Source organism: Triticum aestivum, chromosome 1B, assembly GCF_018294505.1.
Source record: "Triticum aestivum cultivar Chinese Spring chromosome 1B, IWGSC CS RefSeq v2.1, whole genome shotgun sequence".
Classification (NCBI taxonomy): domain Eukaryota; kingdom Viridiplantae; phylum Streptophyta; class Magnoliopsida; order Poales; family Poaceae; genus Triticum; species Triticum aestivum.
In genome coordinates, this window is record NC_057795.1 from 171,248,527 (window position 1) to 171,272,649 (window position 24,123).

The 24,123-nt window shown below is 46.0% G+C and overlaps 1 protein-coding gene across 2 annotated transcripts; it reads right to left on the minus strand.

Moving 5' to 3' along the window:
* Nucleotides 1-16,852: 16,852 nt before the first annotated feature.
* On the minus strand, nt 16,853-23,879 carry LOC123114142 (uncharacterized). 2 transcript variants are annotated; one of them, XM_044535519.1, is made up of 12 exons: nt 23,663-23,761; nt 22,474-22,527; nt 22,224-22,363; nt 21,547-21,728; nt 20,123-21,436; nt 19,945-20,001; nt 19,124-19,469; nt 18,844-19,040; nt 18,174-18,250; nt 17,643-17,744; nt 17,355-17,541; nt 16,853-17,268 (listed from the first exon to the last, which is right to left on the minus strand). In XM_044535519.1, exons 2-12 carry the CDS (start codon nt 22,503-22,505, stop codon nt 17,179-17,181), a joined length of 2,724 nt encoding a protein of 907 aa, XP_044391454.1. In that variant the 5' UTR covers nt 22,506-22,527; nt 23,663-23,761; the 3' UTR covers nt 16,853-17,178. The 2 variants fall into 2 exon arrangements, with proteins under 2 accessions (XP_044391454.1, XP_044391458.1); XM_044535523.1 differs by lacking the exon at nt 22,474-22,527 and having other exon boundaries at nt 23,663-23,879.
* Nucleotides 23,880-24,123: the final 244 nt, after the last annotated feature.

Consider the following 24,123-nt stretch of genomic DNA (forward strand, 5'->3'; position numbering starts at 1 on the left):
CCCTCCTCCTTCCCCACTTGCACTGCCACTAGGCTCGTCTCTGGCTACTCTGCTCAAACCCGTGAGCTCGGCGTGACGCCCACAAGGAAAATGGAGTCGGCTGGCCCCAGCGCCAAGAAGATGAGGCTCCCGCCAGCGGTGACGCCGGTTGTAGATCCCGCACCCGGTAGCGCAGGGAGAAGCGGCGAGCCCCCCCCCCCAACCACCACCCGGATCTGAGGAACCGGTAGAATCTCCGGTGGACCACATCAACGATCTCCCGGGCGTCATCCTTGAGGAGATCATCTCGCTTCTCCCCACCAAGGATTGCTGCCGCACACAAGTCCTCTCAACTCGGTGGCGCCCTCTATGGCGCACCGCGCCTCTCAATCTCGACTGTCGTAGATATCTGTCCTTCCTGAATTTGATCTCCTCAGAGCCATCGTCTCTTCTCACCAGCAGGGCCCCGTTCAATGCCTCTGCATCCCGACAAGCTACCTACTATCCATACCCGGCAAGGTGGACGCTTGGCTGACATACCCTGAATTTGGAAAACTCCAGCAGTTTGAGTTCTACCATTACCACGAACATACCAAGAATTCATGCCCACACCACCGTTGTCCATCTCGCGGTTTTCCTCCTCTCTCCACACTGCCACCTTCGCCCGGTGCCATCTACCAGACGATCTGGTACAAATGCTTCGACTCCCACTGCTAAAAAAACTTTCACTTCTGGTGGTTTATCTGTCGGAGGCCTCACTGCATAGCATCATCCACTCCAGTTGCCCTGCCCTGGAGCGCTTGCTGATTGTTTTGGGAATAGAAATCGGTATCAGTTGTCTCCAAATAAAGTCGCCTCACCTTAAAAGCATTGGAATTTGTTTCAAAGGACAGCAGCTCATCATTGAAGATGCCCCTTCACTTGAAAGGTTGCTCCTTCATAATTGTTATACACCTTCAGAAATAACTGTCATCTATGCGCCCAAACTGGAGACCTTGGGTGTAATTTGTGACCCATTTAATAATCACAAGGAGTTGGTGTTTGGCTCCTCACTTTTTCAGGTACCGTATATTATCATCTACACATTTGTAATCATATGCTGCATTTTTCATTTGTGCGCATAAGTTTTATATCATCTTGGAGTACACTTTGGGTACTAATATTATGTTATATGCTCAATGAAGAGTTCGTCCATTGATAGCCTATCAATGCTGCTGGATTCTGTCAAGATCATATATTTCAGAATGTATAGTTTTGATCTGGACATAATTATTGGCTTGCTGCGATGCTTTCGATCTCTGGGGAATTTATACATGGAGGTAATGATTTCATGCACATTGAAAGCCCGTATATATTGTACTAGAATTAACTGTTCAGCTATCGTTCTTTCGACATACTCTTTTTTCAGACCTTAACTGTTGGCAAAATAAGCACAAGGATTTTCTCAGTTCTCATGACATTCGTTTGAGGACAATAACAATGGGACGATATGCATCCAACCAGGCAAACAGAAGCTTTGTCACATTCTTCCTGTTGAATGCAAGGTTACTATTGTCCATGAGGCTTAATTTTTACAGCAAGAGATTTATCATGGACGAACATGTTGAACAGCAAAAAAAGAAGTTTCAGGTGGACAAATGGGCTTCTAAACGTGTTCGGCTTCTATTTACAATAAGTTGTAGACATCCTGAAATAAATTTTTTTGCACAGGATGTTGATTTTATGGATCAAACCGATCCATTTGTTTGTGACTGCAAAAAAGAGTGGTTGGGTTAGATGTTACTGTCATGTTCAATCTGGGTTTTGTCTAAAAAAAGTGATGAACAATTAATCCTTGGGCTTTTTGTACCATTTGTATGCTTGACTTGCATGTTGTTGCCCTCGTACTCCCCTCCACCTGCCACTACACTGTCGCATCTTCCATGGCTGTTGTTCGTTCCCGTCCAAGGTCTTGCCGTCGTTCTCCGCCTTGGTTAGCTTGCTGTGCCCGCCACCGTCTGGCGTTGTCAACATGGTCAACAACCAAGAGGAATCAGGAGATGACTGTACGTGGAGAGGCTGACAGTAGGGACCCACCAGGGTCATTGCATTTCGCAAGCATGTGCATCGTTATTACAAGCCAAAAAAATACTTCCTCCTAATTGTTTGACAACTAGGTTCCACGCCATTGTCAATGTAGTGAATAAACGAGAAAATTACACAACGAGCGGATAACTCCAGGGACCCAGCAGCTCGCCCAGTTGTTTTTAGTTTTAGAGATGGAGCTCAACTGCGCGTTGTGCGGGGGCTGTGGCCCGTCTAGCCCACACTTACGCTTTTATTAAGCACATGACGAGCCCAGATGATATATTTTTTCTTTCTGAAATTGGCTAGCCTAGTTCTTTTTTTTTGGAGAATACCAAAACCAAGGCCTACTTGCTTTTCTCAGCCCTGCTGGGCTGCAAATCTTTCAAGACAAGGAGGGATGTAAGTACTAAGTAGTAAGAAATGGGCTTCCCCAGAAAATGGGCTATAAGTTGTAAGAAATGGGTTGTGAATTTTTAAACCAAAGCCAACCGGCAATTGCATTAAAATATCATTTTTTTCAGGATTTCTCTACTCTCTACTCTTATAAAAACAAAGCCAACTGGCAATTACATTAAAATATCATCTTTTCTCCCACAAGATAAACTACTCATACAAATGCATCTTCATGTTCCGTGCAACGAACGGGCATCTTGCTAGTTAAGATTCTAAATTTCATTCATTTTTTGCGGAAATTGTTTTTTGAATTTTATTTTGATATAATTTTTTGAAAATTATTTTTAACGTGACTCGAAATTTTGTGATTAAAAGAGTTCGGACCCCACCGAAATATGCAAAATTTCGTTGAATTTTTTAGCAGTGCCCAGAATATATGGTCTGTAATGCTAATAAAAAGAATATGGGCTTCAAATATCCTTAAGAATTAGCAAATGGGCTGTAAATTATTGAAAATAATGGCTAATGGGTTGTATGCTGTTTTCCACAGATTTGGAGGCTGACTTCTGGGCCTACTAGGTTGACGATGACGCTGTCCTAAATTTTTTTTTACGCGTACGCAAGGCTTTGTCAACTTAGTCAACACACATCAGTGACTGTTGGATGTCCATCCAACGGCCGCCGTGCTTCTTCAATCTCTGATCTTCCTGCTCCAGCCGCCCAAACCAGTACCGGCGGGACTGCCTGCTCCCTCCTCCCGTGGCTGGCTGTGCTGCCGTCAGGCCATCCCTCTAACCACCCACACATCCTGTTATTTTTCGGCGACGTCAGTCTCACCCCGCAGCCGACCAGTCAGCCCTCATTCTCCCCTCAGCGTGGGCATCCGATGCGGTGGCTTCACCGGCTCCGGGTGGTTCTCTTCCTGGGCCTCGCCCTCGTCCACCGTGTTTGTGCTCTCGGCGTTGCGAGGTCAACATGGTCAACAAACAACAGCCATCGGAAGAGGCTGACAATAGGGGCCCACACAGGAAAATGCCTCCTTATTACGCGCAAAATAATGATTCCTCCACCTGATAGCTGGGACCCACCGGAAGGGTCTCTGTATTTCACGAAAAAAACGTTCCCCCCGCTGTCAGCTCGGACCCACCGGAAATGCCTCATTATTATGCACAAAAAAATGAATACTCCCCCTGCTAGCTGGGACTCACCTTGGTGGGAGGCTGACTTGTGGGCCTACTAAGTTTACGGGGACGGAGGGCTTTGTCAACTTAGTCAATATGAACGATTCTAGCTCCAGTGACCATACGATGTCCATCCAACGGCTGTAGTGCTTCTTCAACCTCTGGTCTTCGTGCTCCAGCCGCCCAAAGCAGCGCCGATCGTGCTGCATGCTCCTGCCTCCCGTGGACGGCTGTGATGCCGTGGAGGCCTCACCGCCCCCTACTACTCCCATCACTGGCTAGGCCATCCCTCTACTCACCCACACCCCCTGTTATTCTGCGGCGACGGCAGCCTCACACCGCAGCCGAACCAATGAACCCGCGTACTCCTCTTCGCGTGGGCATCCACTGTTGCGTCTTCCCCAGCTCCGCGTCGTCCCCTTCCTAGGCCTCGCTGTCGTCCACCGCCGTGGTGCTCTCGGCGCGGGGTGGTCAACGTGGTCAAGGAACAACTTCCATCGGACGTGGACTGTACGTGGAGAGGCTGACAGCTGGGTCCACGGCCGCAGCAAGGAAGTGCCTCCTTATTACACGCAAAATAATGATTCCTCCACCTGACAGCGGGGACCCACCGGACGGGCCACCGTATTTCGCGAAAAAAACGTTTCCCCCTGACTGCTGGGACCCACCAGCTACATCTTCGCACGCAAGGAAGTGCGTCCGGGCAAAAAAACGATTCGCCCTCCTGACTGCTGGGACCCACCAGCTACATCTTCGCACGCAAGGAAGTGCGTCTGGGCAAAAAAACGATTCGCCCCCCTGAATGTTGGGACCCACCAGCTACATCTTCGCACGCAAGGAAGTGCGTCCGGGCAAAAAAACGATTCGCCCCCTGACTGCTGGGACCCACCAGCTGCATCTTCGCAGGCAAGGAAGTGCCTGACAGTCGGGACCCACCTGGTCGAAGCGGACGTAGCATTGTCATTATGGTCGCGAACATGTACGTACATACTGGTCGATGTAGAGGCGTGCACGTGTCGTAGTAGAGGCGCGCACGTGTCATAGTAGAGACGCGCATGTAGCATGTACACGTACGTACAACGGCCAGGGTGCAAGAAAGAAAATATGGCCACGTACGTACATATGGGCGGGGTCTCGAACGCCTACTCGCGCATATGTACGGCCAGGGCTCGTGTACATGGCTGGTTCGGAACGGAGAAACAGCGTCGTCGTCATGTTCATGGGGAGGCAACAGAATGCGTCGTGTTCATGGGGAGGCAACGGAATGTGTCGTCTTCATCGGGAGGCAACATAAACGCGTGGGAGCCAACCGGCAGGGTCGGAACGGAATGCTGGTCATGTTCATCGGGAGTGCTTGGACGGAACACGCGATGGAAACGAGGCCTGACGTATCGCAGAATGGAGGAAACGGACCTCCTACATTTGGAACGGGGTCCTGTTGATAAGGAGGGGTGTGGCGTACCTCAAAACGAACGAAACGGACCTCCTACGGTCGAAACGGGGGTCCTGTTGATCGGGAGGGGTGTGGCGTACCGCAAAACGGACGAAACGGACCTCCTACGGTCGAAATGGGGGCCCTGTTGATCGGGAGGGGTGTGGCGTACCGCAAAACGGACGAAACGGACTTGTGTTGGAGCGCTACGGTTGAAACGGGGGTCCTGTTCATCGGGAGGGGTGTGGCATACCGCAAAACGGGACTCCACGGGATATTGTTCATCTCCACCGTCGACCTCCTCCAGCCTCCACGGGCTACCGTCGACCTCCTCCAGCCTCCATGGGCTCCTATTCATCTAGCCTCCACCATGCGCTACTCCACTGGCTACTGTTTAACCACCCCTCCACCATCTACTGTTCATCCAGCCCTCCACACCACGGGGTCCTGTTCAACCACCCCTCCACGGGCACCCCTCCACCATCTACTGTTCATCCAGCGCTCCACCACACCACGGGGTCCTGTTCATCCAGAGGCAATGCCACCGCTCTGTTCATCCACCACCCCCCCCCCCCCCCGCAATGCTCACTGTTCATCCCAGAGGCAGCATCGATCGGCTTCAGTTAGCAGCAGTAGCGAAGGAATCGCTCGATCGAGTTCAGTTAACAGTCATCAATCGATCACTCGGGTTCAGTAACGCGTAGCCTGCAGTGCAATCGCTCGGGTTCAGTTAGAGCCCAACGCCTCGCTCGGGTTCAGTTAGAGCCAACACCTTGCACGTGTACGAGAGAAACGCGCACCGCTCGGCCCCCGACCTTCCACCGTAACCGGGAACTCCCCAAAATTTTCCTCCCCCTCGCTTCTACCACGTTTTTTTCGTCATGGACGGCCCAAAGAATGTCATGCAGTTGCGTCTCTGGCCCGCCCAGGACGAAAAGCCCATTTTCTGTCATGATTTTTTGTCATAGAAGTAGGAGCCAACCACATCTATGATGATACCGGGTTTTGTCACAATTATCATCATCGAAGTGTCATATGTATGACAGAAAAAAAATTCGTTCAGCCCAAAATGTCACGGATGTGTCTTTTTTTTGTAGTGCTATGCATACAATGATCCTTAAATCAGTTGTGCCAAGTGTTTCAAGTCTCAGGGGCTACTAATATATATAGCTATTAGATTTACTTACTCATATATCCTTTAAATACTGGTTCGTGGCTCTAGCAAGACCACCTTGAGCAGCTCAAATGTACGCGTCTCTTGAGTTGAAGGCATTGAACGCCTCTTCGGAGAAATTAGGGTCGCGTAGTATGGCCCGGCGACGCCTGTGATTCATGGCGCTCTCCACTCCGGAATTCATAGCGGATAATCTATCCGCGTCCTCTGTAGGAGGACCATTCGGCGTTGTCCCCACGTTAGCCTCTGCCCCTAAGTCCGGCTCTGGAGTCCGGCTGGTGGAGGCGTGGCCGGCAGGCTCTCCAGACACAGTCCGGCGAGCGTTTATTCTGCCAGGAATCATGGACATTATTATATTTTAAAGATGATAATCATGGAGCAGGTTTTTAATCATACCTCTACGACAGCGTCTCGGTCCTGACCGCCTTCCTTTTGAGCCTACCCGGCTTTCGTGCCCCTTGTTGACGAGTCACCGCGGGTTCGGCACGACGCCCCGATGGCCTTCCCTGTAAGACGCAATACGTGTGCGGTGGGTAAGGTGCAAAGAAGGGATCCTTCTCGGAAGTTGGGACTCCGGTTTTACTTACATGTGATGCAGGGAGTAGGCCAGGATAATCAGCTATGATGGCCACCAAGGCACCGTCACAGCTTAACTAATAGAACGTCCTGTCGACGAGCTCCACAAATACGTCCGGATCTTCTTCAAGTCCGGGGTCGAGGGCCCGGTCAGGGTCCTCTTGCTGTGGAGACGGGCTGTGGACCTCCCTCACAGCTTTTCGCAGTTCCTGCTATGAATTAGCAAGGTAAATGTTTGTGACGAAGAATGCGGGAATGACTGGAGTAAAAGATAGCAGCTCACCCAGCTTGGGGGGTGTACATGGAGAATCCATCCCGTGGCTTAATACGGATGAACTCCTCCTCTTCTCCTTTGTACAAATCAGACAGTATTTTCGCCAGAGTGGTGGCGGAGTCCGGACCTTTACGACCGCGGCGGGTGGCATCGTTTTCTCCGTTGAAGTGCCACATGGGTTTCCCCTGATACTGAAGTGGCTGCACCCCCCCCCCCCCCCGCATTATACATATTGACATAACCTCGATTATTGGCAGTCCTGATTTGGCCAGCGTTTTTATCCTGCCCATCAGGTAAAGGACCTCTCTGTTATCTTCCTCCTGGGGGCTCCGAGGGCGCCAGCTGTGGCGTTTCTTCAATAGGGCATTAGCAAAATCAGGAAGGCCCATCCGAATAGGGTCCGGAAGGGGGACGTCCTCCATATAAAACCACTCCAAAGGCCAGTCTTCGGATGTCTTCTTCGGGGTACCGGACAGGTATCTGGTCCCGGCGATACGCCATATTTTGGCTCCTCCCACTTGATATATTGACCCCTCCTGAGTGCGGGGGACGAGGCAGAATAGCCTCTTCCATAGCTCGAAATGAGCTTCGCAGCCCAGAAATAGCTCGCATAAGGTGACATAGCCTGTGATGTGTAGTATGGAGGCAGGAGTGAAATTATGCAGCTGGAGGCCGCAGTACTCCAGGAGCCCGCGGAGGAACGGATGGATTGGAAATCCGAGTCCCTCAGCAAGTAAGGGACAAGGCATACCAGCTCCCCCCTGGATGGGTTGGGAAAACTCCCCGCTTGCTCCCCGCCATTGTAAGTGGCTAGTCCGGCTCGGACGGGGACCATATATGCAGGCGGGAGAAACCCTTGGGTCTGCAACTCCGCCAATCGACTATGGAGGACAGAACACTTCTCCCAATCGCCTGGCTTAGCGCTGCGGGAGCGAGAGGAGGAGCTGCGGCGGCCGGCCATGATGGAATGGCTTTTTCCGGGCGCGCTCTGATAGATACTCGCTAGGGGAAGATGGTGTGATTTGGATCTGAGGATCCTTGTCTCTTTAATAGACGATTTACTAACATGGTCAGGGTGGCAAATGTAAAAATGCCCTGACTTCTCGCATTCGCTTGACACGTGGAGACTACCATTATTAAGGTACAGAAGCCGAGGAGTGCAACATTAATGGGAACCCGGACACAACTCATTACAACATGTACTTAGGGATTTTGGAGAAGAACCCGCCTTGCAATGCCGAAGACAATCTACGCGTCGGACTCATCGTCATTGAAGCCTGGTTTAGGGGCTACTGAGGGAATCCCGGATTAGGGGGTCCTCGGACAGCCGGACTATATGCTTTGGTCGGACTGTTGGACTATGAAGATACAAGATTGAAGACTTCGTCCCGTGTCTGGGTGGGACTCTCCTTTGCGTGGAAGGCAAGCTTGGCAATTTGGATATGTAGATCTCCTTCTCTGTAACCGGCTCGATGTAACCCTAGCCCCCACCGGTGTCTATATAAACCGGAGGGTTTAGTCCATAGAACAACAATCATAATCATAGGCTAGCTTATAGGGTTTAGCCTCTACGATCTCGTGGTAGATCAACTCTTGTAATACTCATACCATCAAGACCAATCAAGCAGGAAGTAGGGTATTACCTCCATCGAGAGGGCCCGAACCTTGGTAAATATTGTGTCCCCCGCCTCCTGTTACCATTAGCCTTAGACGCACAGTTCGGGACCCCCTACCCGAGATCCGCCGGTTTTGACACCGACAGCCACCGCCTGGGGCGTCGCCGGCCAAAGGTCGTGTGGCGTTGGCGGCGGCGGGGTGGCTCTCTCCCGCACGCAGTTGGGGACTCCGTGGGGCGTTCCCATATGCCTGGTGGTGTCGGGCATTGGATTGGCCTTGCCTCAGCTCCTTCTCCCCCTCCCGGCGTCCCTTGCTGGCACCACCTCCTCCCCTCTGTGGTGGTGGGTGGTGGAGGATGGATCTGGGATCCCTGCCCAGATCCGGTGGATGGTGGGGTTGGTGTTGACAGCGGCGGTCGACGGCCCAGGCGTGGTGGCGGCGAGTCTTCCGGCCTCTGGGCATCGTGGAGGTGTCGGCGACGGCGAGTGCTTAGCCTGGTGGTGGCGGCGGCCGTGCACGGGAGTTGGATTCCTTCAAACAGATCTGGGTGAAAACTTGCTTTTGGCTATTGCCAAGGCCGGCGGTGGTAGCGCTATCTGCATCGTTCCCTTCTTAAAGGCATCGTTGTGGAGAAGTTCAAGGCCACTCTTTGCTACCTTTGGGGGGAACCCTAGATCGGATGATCGGATGACGGCGGCGCTCTAGTGTCGTTCCCCCCTTTGGGGCGTCATTCTTGGAGGTACACACGTGATCGAGGGACCAGAGGACAGATTCTTTAGTGGAGCGGTGCTTCATCTCACTCATTGATGGCGGCGGATCTCGGCGGCATGGCGTTGTGGTGACTCGGCGTCCGATGCGCGGAGATGGACTCGCGCAAGAGGGTGACGCGGTCTGGCGTCGTGGTGGCGTCGACGGCAGCTAGACCGGACAAGGTAGATGCAGCAGTACAGTTCTGAAGGTGGATTGGTGGCAGGTGGTGCGGCAGCCTCATACCCGGCAGGCGTCCTGGTTGAGGAGTGCGCCGGACCAGTGGGTGCCCCATACCCGGCAGGCGTCCTGGATGGAACTGTTTAGAATTGAGATCGAGAGAGAAACCAGAGACAAACACCATGATGTAAAAGTAAACTCTTGTTCTCATTGATGATGGGATTACACATATATATAGCCCCTGAAGGGGTGTGACCGAAGGGATGTGAGGCAACCGCCTCGGTTAGAAAAAGCAGGGATTAATAGGATTAATTAAATCCTAACACTCCCCTTAATCCATGCTTGTTAGTGTAAGTATCATCATCTTGAGAAGCTCCTCCAAAAACCCTGTGGGAAAAATATGAGGAGATAGGTGTTCCATATGTTGCTAAAACTCCTTCAAACCCAGTGGGAAAAATAAGGAGAAAATGATGCAACATATATAATGGTTATTGTCTCTTTTAACTCAATACAAGAAAACCCATAGAGTTTAGAGGATAATAAATATGTCATATATACTTTCCTAAAAAAACGATGGGGAAAACAGAAAGTATGACATATGATCTCAGGTTGATATTACCTCATTAAAAGCCTTCATGAAGGGAAAAAGAGTATAATATGATGCATTGAACAGGAACAATTCAGGAAGATACTCCCCCTGATTCTTGCAAAAATTCGAAGCTGTCACATACTAAAACATAGAAGTTGGTAGAGACCCGCTGAACAAATCAGTCGCATGATTTGACTTGCAAGATATGCAATATAGTGATATTGCTTATTATGTAACCTGTTTGCATCCGGGCAACACAAGAAACATTATCGTTGAGATAATGGTTGGTGAATGTAGCCATGAGGTCTATTCCGAAGACTCTTCATGAGAGGGCCACCACACCTAGTAGGAACACTAAACTTGTCTATGATCTGACATAGTGGGGATCTGATCGATGTATCCAATGATATTGGTGTTCAGATTTCTCCAAAACTGAAAAACTAGGACAAGATGTTTCACGCCTTGGAGATATCGAAAGATATTCTTGAGTACCAACCAATTGTGTTTGGTCGATCCAATGGCATATGGAACATTGAGTCCCAATATCTCATTTCCATCATCTCTTGATCTAAAATAGATCGTTCTCTATGTCTAGAGAATGAACTAGCATGAGAGTTATGGATGGATAAGATTTGTCCAGAATGAATTTCTCCAATATATTTTGGATATAGACAACATAGTATACCATAATGTATGAACGAAGGTGCTCAAGTTGTAGTAACGAGCGGTATTTTGGTTTACCCAAATCCTTCATTTTGAAGTCCGTCACTTGGATGATTACATGTGTCGTCATTGCAGACACACAACACATGGATAATCATCATTGTAGGAGTAATCCTTGTGTACAAGGATCTCACTATGTTGGTTGTACCATATGTACCGACAACAATAAGCCGTATGGTGGCTTACTGATTTTACACAATGTATGTTGCATTTTGTATTTCGATTCAGAATTGGGATTCCATTGGAAATCAATCATGTATGTCTGAATCTAGTGATTCACATGGACATGTGATCACTACATCTATCAACCATAGAGTTAGATGATTTTGAACTGCCAATGATATAAGTTATCGGAATGAGATTCCACCTCTGGAGAATAGTTGGGTATCTGCGTGAACCCTTGTGCTAAAATACTTGCTCTTTGTCTCACCACCTCGTTGTTCTCAATTCTGTTTCCAGAAGAAAACTGGTGTAGATATTGCTTATGAATACCTTCCCATTATTGAGCAAGATCATTTCTACCTAGATTATACCCTTTGCTTGAGTTCAGTCCGAGTGTTGATCACACTTTGCCATGGCCATGGTCTTTGGATCTAAATCATTTGTAAGGTTTTGCAATCTAGTTGAGAAATGTATGTCAACAATTGTAGACTTCCGGTTATATGATTCTCCAGAATCTATATATCAATATATAGTTGATGAAAATATCGTTACCCGTAGTGACTTCTCGCAATTTCCCAATGCGATTGAGTCGGGTATTCCGATGTCCTGGTCATTGTGTGCACTATGACCTGGGTTGGTGGAGGTTTCCCGTCCACTAGGTGTATACTACCCATTAGGTGTCTGCCAATGTGAAGTTGACTTGCATTTACTGATTCACAAGCCTTGGTATCCTTGCTTGTGAGAAGCTGAATCCTGATGTACTTCTGCCATACATCTCCCCCTGTTGCTTTGAATGAGGAGTGGAGTGGATTTTGCTGGTACCTCCACTCTTTCAGGCGTACTTTTGCAAGATTGTAGGATTGTGTGACACCTTTATAGTCAGTAAATGAATCCGGCAGATTATTTTCAATGTGTTGCAAATCTTCTGAACGCATGGTTCAGATCTTTGAGTATGTGGATTTGAGGCAGAAATGTGTTGAACATTCCATTAAATTCCTGGCATTTTTATGGTACTTGAAATATCCCCCTAATGCCTGGAAATGTTCCTCATTGAATCAACATACTGGCCTTGAATAACTCCCCATGTGAGGGGCTTGAGGTATTGACGGAAATACAGTTATTCCTCACATAGATCCCAACTATATGTTGAGGGGCCAATGATGTATGCCGGGTGGTGATATCGGTATGCAACCGAATTACCGCAGATAGAAAATGCTTGGTAGATTCCCACGTATCAAAGACAGAGGGGAATAATATTATGCAGTTTGGTCATGAGCGTGTAAAACTACATGACTCCAACGTAAAGTTGGTAAGTTGCAATTCCAAAATAAAGATAATGCAATGAGCTTAACTCTTTGGATATGATTCTACCAAACCATTTTGAGTCTAGACATTAGGACAAATTGCTAAACTTCAATCCAAAGGCCATAGAGAATGCCTTCAAGGAGAATTCTGCAATGTTATCCATTCGATTTGCTTGAAACCGATGTCAGGATAATGAGCCAATGGTTTCGTGTGAATAAAGCACACACTTAAGACCATCATGTAGATATGTCTTTTAGAACCATGGAATACCTGAATAGTCTACTCAATGGCTGGGAAGAGCCACTTACCTCGACTTGATGCATTCAAGGAGTTTGAGTGGTTCATTGTAGAATTTAAGGTGTGCAAGCCTTAAAATTAGCTTCCCCGTGTCACTTGTAGTGCACATAAAATCCAAATGTTATTAGAATTTAGCATCATAATAATCATAAACTATTGGAATTGTTGATAGTTTCTGTTTCAACCCAATGTCTCGATGACCAAGACGAGTATGCCAATTTTGTCATGTACAAGACACTCTGGAAAACTATCTCGTACACAACATGTGCTACGGGTTGTGTCGTATGTGTAGTACAATCCAGATGATACACATAGAATGTGCTTGACATATCCGTTGCATATGGTAAAGAGAAGTTATTTCTCTTTATTGTCATCATAAGTTTCGCTATGAAAACTATTTTGACGGATACCTCCATAGTTTAGTAGGGTACGAGTTAAACCTGGGAAGCAATAAAGCATCCCAGCATTACTCGAGTACCCACAGGGATAGTAAATATGACTCGAGTTGAGCCAACAAATACCTCATCGCGTCTAGCGATTTAAATATCTCCTTTCTCTCAATGAGAGTGGAAACATTGGACTTCCCTGAGTATAGAGTGAGTGTGGTGCATATGTCCACAAGGCACATATCATTTTTCATCGGATTGACTCCCGTAGAAATCTATATATAGACATGAAGATTCTCAATATGAAAATCACTGTCAGATATATAGAATGCATACAAATGTATGTGTATCAAAGTGCTGATACAATATATTGTGATATACAATATATGATGACAACAATACTTATGTTCTTATTAGAACATCGTAAATTGACATAAATTATGTTGACCACTCAGGAGATTGAGAGACTAGAAGAAGTCTCCAAACATGTCGGTTGAGGCATATTCAACCATCACGTTCTCCGTGCTCATAGGGTCCCGTCACAGCTGGTGTTGTCGGATTGAAGGTTGAAGTAAGATTCAAACCTTTGCCCTTGAGGTTCATTGTATCCCAGGAATTGCTGATACAGAATAACCAGATGCTGAGATCTGAATCTAATGCCTTATAATGTATAAGACAATATTTTTCTGTTAGCGGTGTGATCCTGATCAGAAGTGAATCCTGGATTGCACACATTATCCCACGAGACACAAGAGCGATCATGATGTCCATAGCCCAGATAGGGCAGTGGTGGCCATTGAGGACGAATGCCCCAAACTCTATAGCCATATGTTACCTCTATCGGTAAACCAGAGATAATTAATTTACAACCAGTAAATTAAATACCATCATGGTTGATGTTATAATGAACTTAGCAAAATCAATGGGTATTTCAAGAAGTTATCTTGAAACCATTAGTGTGAATCTCAAATTGCTAAATATGACACCTTGAAGATAATCTTCAAAATGGAGTAGATCTCGCAGCACTAGAGAGTATAATCTGATGGAATCAGTAGATACTCACTCGTAATGCCTTATGTCATGACTTAGTAAAATGCGTGGGAGAGCACTTTGTAAAGCAATTATAATGTCAAAATGACAAAATATAGGCTTTAACAGTAGTCATTGATAATCTACGAAGGCAGTAGATCTAAATGACTACCTTGTGATCCCAATACATCAATTTGAAGAAATCACTTTGAATTTTGCATTCTTATTTGCAAGAAATTAAAAATCTCAATTGCAAATAGACATATTAATCTCAACATGTAGTGGACATGGAGATACATACATTCCGGAATACATCATACTCAACAGAAATACACCACTATTATAATGAATAGTAATGTTGCAAACTTGATTTTCAAGTGAAAAACTTGAATTGTATAGATCCCAAATTAAATGAGATGATCCTGTATCAAGTTGCAAGATAATTCAGCAGGATGAATTAATATTTTGCGAGAGAAAATTAATCTCAATCGCTATGAAATTGTTTTGTGAGAGGAAAAAAATCTCAATCACAAAATCAATATTGTTATGCGAGAAAATTTAATCTCAATCACAAAACAATGTTGTTGTGCCGGTAAAGAACATGTTGTAGGAATTGCTAGAGCGCAAATACATTGAACATGTCCTAATCCGTGAATCAGTAAAACCTCGATGGTAGAACTGAAAAACAACAAAGAGATAAGCCTCCATCGGCCCTCTCTATGCGTGGTTACACCACCGTTGTGTGGGAACGACGTCGAGTCGCCGGCATAGGAGGGCGAGCCACGCTGCCGCTGCGGGAGGGGCTCTCCGCGCCGGGCCGTCCTTCGCCGCATCCAGCACCATAGGCGGCACGCTTTGGATGGCCGCGCCGTTGCCGAGAGCAGACGAGGACGCTGTCGTCGGAAGTTGTGCAACCGGAAGAACGGGTCACGCGAAGGCGACGCCCGTGGCCGTGATGCGGGCGCTGCCGCCTGTCCAGAGGGGAGGCCTCGTTGTGAGAGTCCACCTCGATCCAGACGGGCTAAGGCGACGCCGCCAGCTACGGGATAGCCGTGGCTGCAACAGCGTGCAGGCCACGTGTCGTGCGTCGAGCCGGAGCATGGGAGGGCGCTGCCCGCCATGGCTGGGGCGAGGGCGCGAGGCGCAACACCGTGGTGGTGGGCGCTGCACCGCTGCCGCTGATGCGGCACGTCGCCGGGAGGAGGAGGGATGGGGTTGAGGCCGTAGGAGGCCGCTGTGGCCGTCATACCTTGCTGCCATGGACGATAGCCACGGACGCATTGTTCGTTCTCTTCTTGGTAACTGCTTCCGTGAAATCGATCGGCAGTTGCCGATCTGATCTCCATGGCTTCTGTGCCGACGAGCACCATCGAGAGGCATCTCCTCTGTTCCTTTGTAGGCCGAATCGCTCGGTTGAATTTGCGCCACGCGCCGGAGGGTGTAGCCGGCCGCTGGTTTCCGCGTTGTCGTCTGTTAGGCCAGCGCCGTGGAGGAATCGTGTCGGCCGCTTGGGAATCGGCTATGGCTGATGCGCCGTTTGCGGTTTGCCACGCCCGGGGGCGTCGCCGCTACAGCCATCACGGCCGCTCATGGTGCAACTGCTGCGTTGATCATGCTCCTGAGATCTCCTTGTTCCAAATTGATGCATAGCGAATCAACAATACAGTGCATTAGTAATGTTTGTTTAATCAAACTAGGAACAAGACAAAAGGGAGCGCAGCATGCACTGATCCATCAAGATCATCGGTTCGTGTAGATGGATCGATTCCGTCCTTGAAAACTTCAACGTTTTTGGCCGATCGCTTGTTGCCGGAGAGCAAGTGACTGATAACGTGTTTAGAATTGAGATCGAGAGAGAAACCGGAGACAAACACCATGATGTAAAAGTAAACTCTTGTTCTTGTTGATGATGGGATTACACATATATAGCCCCTGAAGGGGTGCGACCGAAGGGATGTGAGGCAACCGCCTCGGTTAGAAAAAGTAGGGATTAATAGGATTAATTAAATCCTAACAGGAACCTCAAGTGTTAGATGGTAGGTTTGGCTGCAAGGTCTGTTTGGTATTAGGCTCAGACTATCAGCATCCCTTCATTAATTGAATAGGAGTAGCGATAAATATTGCCTAGACCACGGCTTTAATCTTATTGTTATATTACTTTATAAGGTCTTGTGTGAACAATTAATAAAATGGCTGCATGCATCGTCCAGATGCAGAGGCCGGGGGTCTTCCTCCATTTTAAAAATAAGATATAGATTCAAAAATACAAACACGAGAGACCAATGGTAAAAATGCTTTGGTATCCATCTTAAATTAAATCCAAAAAAACATGAAACATCTTCCATCCCCGATAAAGTAAAATCTCTAATACGTCCTGAGTATGTCACCATAAGAAGCGGCCCAAGCTAATCCCATGATGAGCCAGGGGTCCTTTAATTAGTGATTATTTACTATGATTCGGAAGAAAAGGCATTCAATATCCTATCGCAAGGCTGTGATGCAACGCAACATTCAAGCTGGATATTGATTTGGCAACTCAGAAAGGCAGTGTAGCTTTACAAAAACCATGTATCACGGCAAAACCACACATAACATTCCAAGTGTCTGATATAAATATTTTTAAGCGAATTTTCAGAAGCTTGCCTCTACCTATATCGGAAACAAGGTTTCAGAAAGAGTGCAAGTACTTCTTAGGCAAAGAAATAACACATTCAATAAGATACGGCAGCAGCAAATTAGCATTCAGAACATCCTAACGGTATTGCATTCCATGAGATGGATGGTTCCAGGTATATAGAGGAGCGTCAAGATTTGACGAGAATTCGGAACATTCTACATGTCTCGCATTCCATGAGATGCATGGTTAAAAGTACACAACTGAATGAGGGTTGCTAAACTGTGGTGCATGTCGAGTTTCTGGTTTTCGCTGTACATAACTGGAGCTCAAAGGGAAGGGTGAGACGACGAGCCCTAAAACTGCTTTTCGGAAAACATGGGGTTACTGTTCCTTGCATCCCGGCAAAATGTTAAGAGACTGGTGAGATGAGCACTGTACTCCCGAATCCGATCACATGACAATGGCAGATGCAAAAGATCTCTTCCCTATTGAATTGAAACCTGGAACTGACCAGCCGGAGTTCACATTGTAGACTTCCACCTGCAACAGAAAGGAAGAAATTGTCCTTGAAAGAGAGCACATATTTGTGAAGGCAACAGTTAAACGTCGGTACAATGTTTACTTACAGTGTCCAGTATCTGTTCGTTGGACCGCAGACCGCCGAGGACAAACAAGCTATCATCAAAAGTAACTGCCGAGGCGTATCCTCTTGGGTTGCTCATGGGATCACCCATCCTCCAGGCGTTGAGGCGAGGATCGAAGATCTCAACACTGGAAACCATGCTGTCCCCATCATACCCTCCAATGGCATATCTGAAACAATAAATCTCCTAACTCAATTTCTTGCCAAGATTAAAGCCCAAGATGCCATCGGTGTTCAGCGAGATCTAAAATAACATGAAGAGTATACTCACAGGACTTCTCCCAGGACAGCCACAGCATGGCATCCTCTCCTTGCTTTCATGCTTGGAAGCTTAACCCAGAAACCCTCCCTTGGATCATACCTTTCTGCTGACCTGTACATGATGTGGTTGTTAGTTGATGATGTCTTAAATCATGTGCTTCCACCATGTCATTTTATCATTCAAGTGGTTATATTAGCATCCAAGAAAAAGAATGCGTCAGAAACATTTATAGATTTGACTAAAGATTTACACCATCCTCCCGTTGCTTGCATGTCATTTTATCATTCAAGTGGTCATATTAGCATCCAAGAAAAAGAATGTGTCGGAACCATTTATAGATTTGACTCGAGATTTACTAGCATTTACACCATCACATTGATATTACCATTATGAAATGTACTTTTATAATGTATAATATATTGGTGCAGCATATTTTTATAGAAACTGATGAGCAAAAAGTCGCATGGGTGCAATGCCCTAAAGCACTTAAAAGTGTGGAACAGAAGTAACATAATGGAGGAAAATAGCAAGGAAACTTACTGTAAGTACTTGCTACCATCAAATCCACCAGATACATAGATGACACCACTCGATTCTGCTGCTGCTAGAGCAAATCTCTGAAACGTGTTGCAGCATACTTAAGAGATCAGTGTCAAAATTAGTCAACTAGCTGAACTACTCTCCCGATTACCGCCAATATTAGAATAATCAATTCAACTATGCTTTTCAGTTATACCATTACACGGCAACAAGATTCTAGATAATCTGTAAGATGAGGATGCAATGCAGAAGCTAATTGGTACGAAGCTATGCAGAATATGATATCGTTGAAAATCTAAAATAAGCCGATGTCTCCTATTTGATCGTATTAAGGTCACTGAATTTATTACAGTGCAATCATGACTATTCTAATTAATTCAATGACATTTTTCTGTTATCCTACATTACGTAGAAACAAAATTCAAGATATTGTGTGTACATGAGGATGCAATGCAGAACTCAACTGGTAAAAGCTATGCAGAAGATGATCAAGCTGAAAAATTGAAGTAAACAGATGTCTCCTATTGTCCTTATTAAGGTCACTGAGTTCATCACAGTGCAATCATGACAAGACTAGGAGAAAAAGTTCAGTGTTGCTATGAAATAGGCTGCAAACATATCAAAGGACACAAAGTAATCACTAAAAGCAACTGGGAGGCCAAGAACATACTGGTTGCAGCATAGACGGACTACATATCCACTTCCCAAGAAAAGGATCAAACATCTCAACTTCTGAAAAAGTTTGTGTTCCATCTCCACCCATCGCATATATTTTGCCATTAAGACTTACTCCAGCAAGAGATCCTTTCTCATGGTTCAAACAGGGGCATATCATCCACTCATTACTCCTTGTATTATAGCATTCCGCTGTAAGAAAAGAAAGTACATAAATGCAGTTTGAAGTCCAGAGAAAGAAAGACAGAAGCACATTTAAATATCAGTATACCTACCTGTGTTATACCATGAACTCCCATCCCCACCACCAAAAACAAATATACAGCCTTCCATTGCGGCAACAGATGCATATGAACGTGCAGAGCTCATCGATGTGAGAGACACAAGGATGTCTTTTTTTGGAGAAAAGGAATCAAGAGATGATAACCAGGTCACACCATTATAACCACCGATCAGGAATATTGCTGGCATGTCCAGATTATCGCACGTGCTTCCTTGAAGGGACAAGGAGGAGTCAAATTTGAATTGTAACTCATCTATACGATATTCCAGTTGCTGAACTTTTCTTCCAGAGTCTTTAACTACTTCCTTCAACGAAATTATTTCTTGATCTGATTTAATCTGGAAAATAACAGGACCATAATCAGACTATATATATGCAGGAGGTGTTTGCATAAAAAGTACAAAATAGCGGCCAACACATTTTGGACAATGGATATACATGGCACGAAAAGTAAGGTAGCCAGATTTAGCATACCAGCTAACCAGTTCAGTCTCACCATATCGAATTTATAATTTTATATGCTGAACTAATCAAATCAATAATCACAGTGGTATGAAAATTGAGCAATGTAACCATGTGGGGAATCCTTAATTACTTATAACAAATTAATTTTTATTTTCAATATACGTGGTAGTACCATTCCCCCCAACTACTGTCTTTTCCCAGAGAAAAATCCCTATAACAACATACTACCCAAGTGTATAAAACCGCAGGTGATGTGTAACGCAAAATCTTGTATTCGTTTCAATCCAACAAGTAATAAAGGCGCCAATCAATAGTTAGATTCCACATGTTCAAGAAGAAATAAGGAACCTGATTCTTCTCCAGTGCATCAGCCTTCTTGGCTAACTCAGTGATGATTCGTAGAAGCTGCACAGAAGAATGAAAAGAATAATGTGAGTCATACACATGTTATCAGGCACAAGGTTATGAATTGTAGTCGAATGATGAAAAGCAAAATAATGCACAGAGAAAGGGATAGCATGGGCACCTCAGCCTTTGCATGATGTTGCTCAAAAGATGAATTATCTTCCACGGTAGAACATAGTGGCTTGTTGGAAAGGCTTGAATTGGCTTGTGTTTCTTCAGGTACATGATGGCTGGGAGTAGAAAGGCTTGCATTGGCCTGTGCTTCTTCAGGTACATATTGATCTTGAATAGGAAGGTCTACATTCACATGTGTTTCTTCAGCAACCTTTTGATCTTGGCAAGGAAAGCTTCCATTGACCTGTGTTTCTTCAGGTACATATTCATCTTGACTAGGAAGGTTTGCATTGACCTGTATTTCTTCAGCAACATATTCATCTTGACTAGGAAGGCTTGTGTTGACCCGTGTTTCTTCAGGCACATACTCATCTTGGCTAGAAAGATCTGCACTGATCTGTGTTTTTTCAGGTACATACTCATCCTGACCAGAAAGGTTCGCATTAACCTGTGCTTCTTCAGGTACATACACATCTGGACTAGAATAAACAAAATCATGGGATGATAGTGCTGCCTGTTGTCTTAAGTCAACCAACTCCTTCAGTTTTTTCAGGATAGACGATCTTTCAAGCTGTACCCCAACACCATCTGATTCATTTTGAACCCCATTGCCTATTCCATTGTGTGAGTTCACAAGCATGTCTCCATTAGAAGAATGCCGTTCTCCATTCACAGGATTGGCAACCGATTGATTGCACTGCATAAGCTCCATTCCGTCAGCAACACTTTTGTACGAGGAATGTTGACTGGCCTCATCTGCACCAAACTGGTTCTGAAAATCATTGTCATCCAAATCCTCCCAGTCGGAAACTAGCTCTCCAGATGTCTTCCCATCAGTTTTGCTGTCTGATGTTCCAGTAACACTGCCACTATCCACATCAGAATCAACCCAGTCATCTGGAACAATTCCACTTGAACTTGACAGAACACTAAACGGGTTGATGTCCTTTGAATTGGCTCTGCCTTTCTTTTGGTGCGGGGTAACTGGTGCCACCCTTTTAGTTGATGGTAAAGAAGTTGATAGAACACTAGATGGATTTGTGTCCTTCAAACTGGCTGTGCCTTTCTTTTGGATAGGAATACCTGATGACATCCTGTTAGTTGATGGTAAAGGTACAGCCAGACTCCTTTTGCTTGAAACAGCTGGGACTTGCTTAAAATTGAGAGGACCAACTGACTTGAACAAAGCAATTAAAGCTCTAGTTTGTGCATGGTCTAGCTCAAAATAGAAGTAGTGATGTGTATAATAGTTATCTTGAATCACTTTTTTATATTGGACCTCAAAGAGTGGCTGATAGCGAGTCCTTGTGCAAATGCGAACCTTAAAAACAGAAGCAGTTGCTTTATATTAGCATGCATAAACTTGAACAAACTTAGCTATAGATACACCAAAATCATGAACACTGTTTGGAGATTCATATTTATTGATACCTGTGCAGGAAAAGGTGTCCTTAAAGTGCCATCATTACTCCAAGCATATGGGTCAATGGAGTTCTGACCAGGACTGGCAGCCTCAAAAACACCATGCAGCTTTCTGTCAGTGTAGTTGAATAGAAATAAAGGTAGGCCAGCTTTGACATTCCTCACATATGAATAATGCAACGCAGGCAGACCTATAGAGCAAGTGGTGCAAACTAATTAGGGTGAGAAATTCAACAACAAAATAAGGTTAAACAAGTCTATATTTCATAAACCCTACAACATATCAAGATGGCAACGGGACAAGTTCACACATTTCGCTCTATCCACATACTAGATCAAGAAAATGAAGTGTGGAGCACATAGTTTCATAAAAAGAATGTAAATGCTCGAGCATCCAATCTGCACCATCAGAATTAGAACGAAAAGAATGGCAATGGTCCATTTGTAGGGGTTTTGGCCAAAAAAAAAGTTTACAAGGGTGTTTAGGCGGGCCTTAAAGGCTGACTAAAAGACTAGCAAGGCCTGAGGAATGAATGGACAGGCTACAATATTTTGTAACTTAAGGCATCAATACTATATAGTGCATCAGCCTATATAGTCGATATTGCCAAACACAAAATGATGTTGTTACAGATGATATCATAATAAAGGTGTAAAGCAAGAGGAGAAAGGTGGAATTCACAAACCAAATAGCTGTTTATTGAAGCACTCTTCAATTGTCTCATGCTTGCAACCAAAGATCACTCCTCCTAGCTGGGTTTCCCGGAGATTACGGGTCTGTACTACCTGCATTGCACGATCGTGGGTCTGTCTTTCTTCAAACACCCTGTGGTTCACAATTTTTTCAAAGTATGCAAATCATATAGTTAGTAGATGGGTATGAACTGATATTCAAGGGAGAAATAAAACCAAAAGACTCAATAATCGGCAATATACTTTTCAAACTGCAGTATCTCTAGGCAGGGCATAAATCAGCATTATTATGCCAAGCTGTATCCAAATAAACCCCATATTAGTTCAGTAATTGGCAGGGAACATTCGACAATTACAAAAATCATTCATTTTTTATGCAGGGTGACAACCAAAATTCGAACTGAAACGAGAATTCCAAGTCAAGTCAGCGTGATGGCTATAACAGCAGTCAAACTGTTAAAACTCCTCGAAGCTTAAATCAAAATCACAAACACCCCAACAGAAACATTCAACTAAGATGATAACACTGCGCAGTGTGACATTGAATAAGCCCCCTGAGCTTGAGCGACAAGAACCAGATCAAAGACTGAATTCCGTCCCGTAACCAGACCCAAAATTAGCATCCAAGCTTCAGGAATCTCACAATATGACCCAATGCATAAATTGTAGAGCGCCATTCGCGCATAAAGCATGTGGAACTACGCACTGAAGCCACATCAGAAGCAACCACACATCACTAATACTATACGGAATTGAAATAACGAGTCATACACAACTAGACAGGTAATAATCAGCATGCACGGATGAAGCAAAAGCAACCGTCATCTCGTCACAGAGCAATTGACCACACAAGTTATCTTCCAGGACCATATCTGGTACGCACAAGCACTAGTACCAAAATTTTCTAATCCGCAAAATAAGCATAGAAACAACAGGATAAGGTCGAAAAGGGGAAAATAGAAACAGGAAGGCAAACATTTCGCGCCTACGCACTGAAACAAAATCCACCGAACTAGCGCGAACAAGCGGGAAATCGCCGGATAAAGCAAGCAATAACCGCCAGCGGTACAAACACACCGTGCGGACTCCAAAGTTCCCCGTCGTCTAAAACCCTAACTAACCCCTGGTGATCAGCGACGCTAAACCCCGCAATAAAGCACCGTCTAAACCGAAATCGACAAACCCTAGCAATCCATCGGGCCCCAACAACCCACATTCGCCCGCCATCCGGCGGAAGCACCGGCACGACCGAAACCCTAGAACGACCGAGGATCTCGCACCAAAAACCCACTTGAAAAATCGAGAAAAATGCCAGAAAATAAAAGGGGAAAAAGGCACGCCACCGCAACGAGCCCCCGCGAAGCGCGCGCGCGATCGATCGAGAGCGCGAGGACGAACCGAGGGCGACGCTGGGGATCGGTCTGGGCCTCACCTGATCGCTTCGCCTGCCGGAGAAGCCCCCTCCTTTTGCTGCCCTGGTTCCTCTTTTTCGGTTGGGTTTTCCTTCCCCCTTCTCTCCCCTTCGTATTTAGTGTGCACTGTCACAGCAATGCGGTGTGTGTGAAGGGGGGCGATTATGTAGGTGGTGGCGGGGTGGGGATGGGATTACCACCGCGGTCACTCCGCGGTCTCTGATCGGCTGCGTCGGAGCGACCGGGCCACTAACAGGTTTTCTTTTTTAACCGCACACATTATATATTAATAATGAGGCCTCATTTGGTTTCACAGGATCCCTGCCGATTCCCCGGGCCAAGAAACCACGGAAGAATTTATCCCCGGGCGATCCGCCAGCGCATTTGGAGGCCATGCGATCGGGGCAGCCCTGCCCTATCCACGACTTTTCCCCGGGTGAGGCTTCCACGCTCGATGAGGTCGGGGACGAAACCCTCGTCG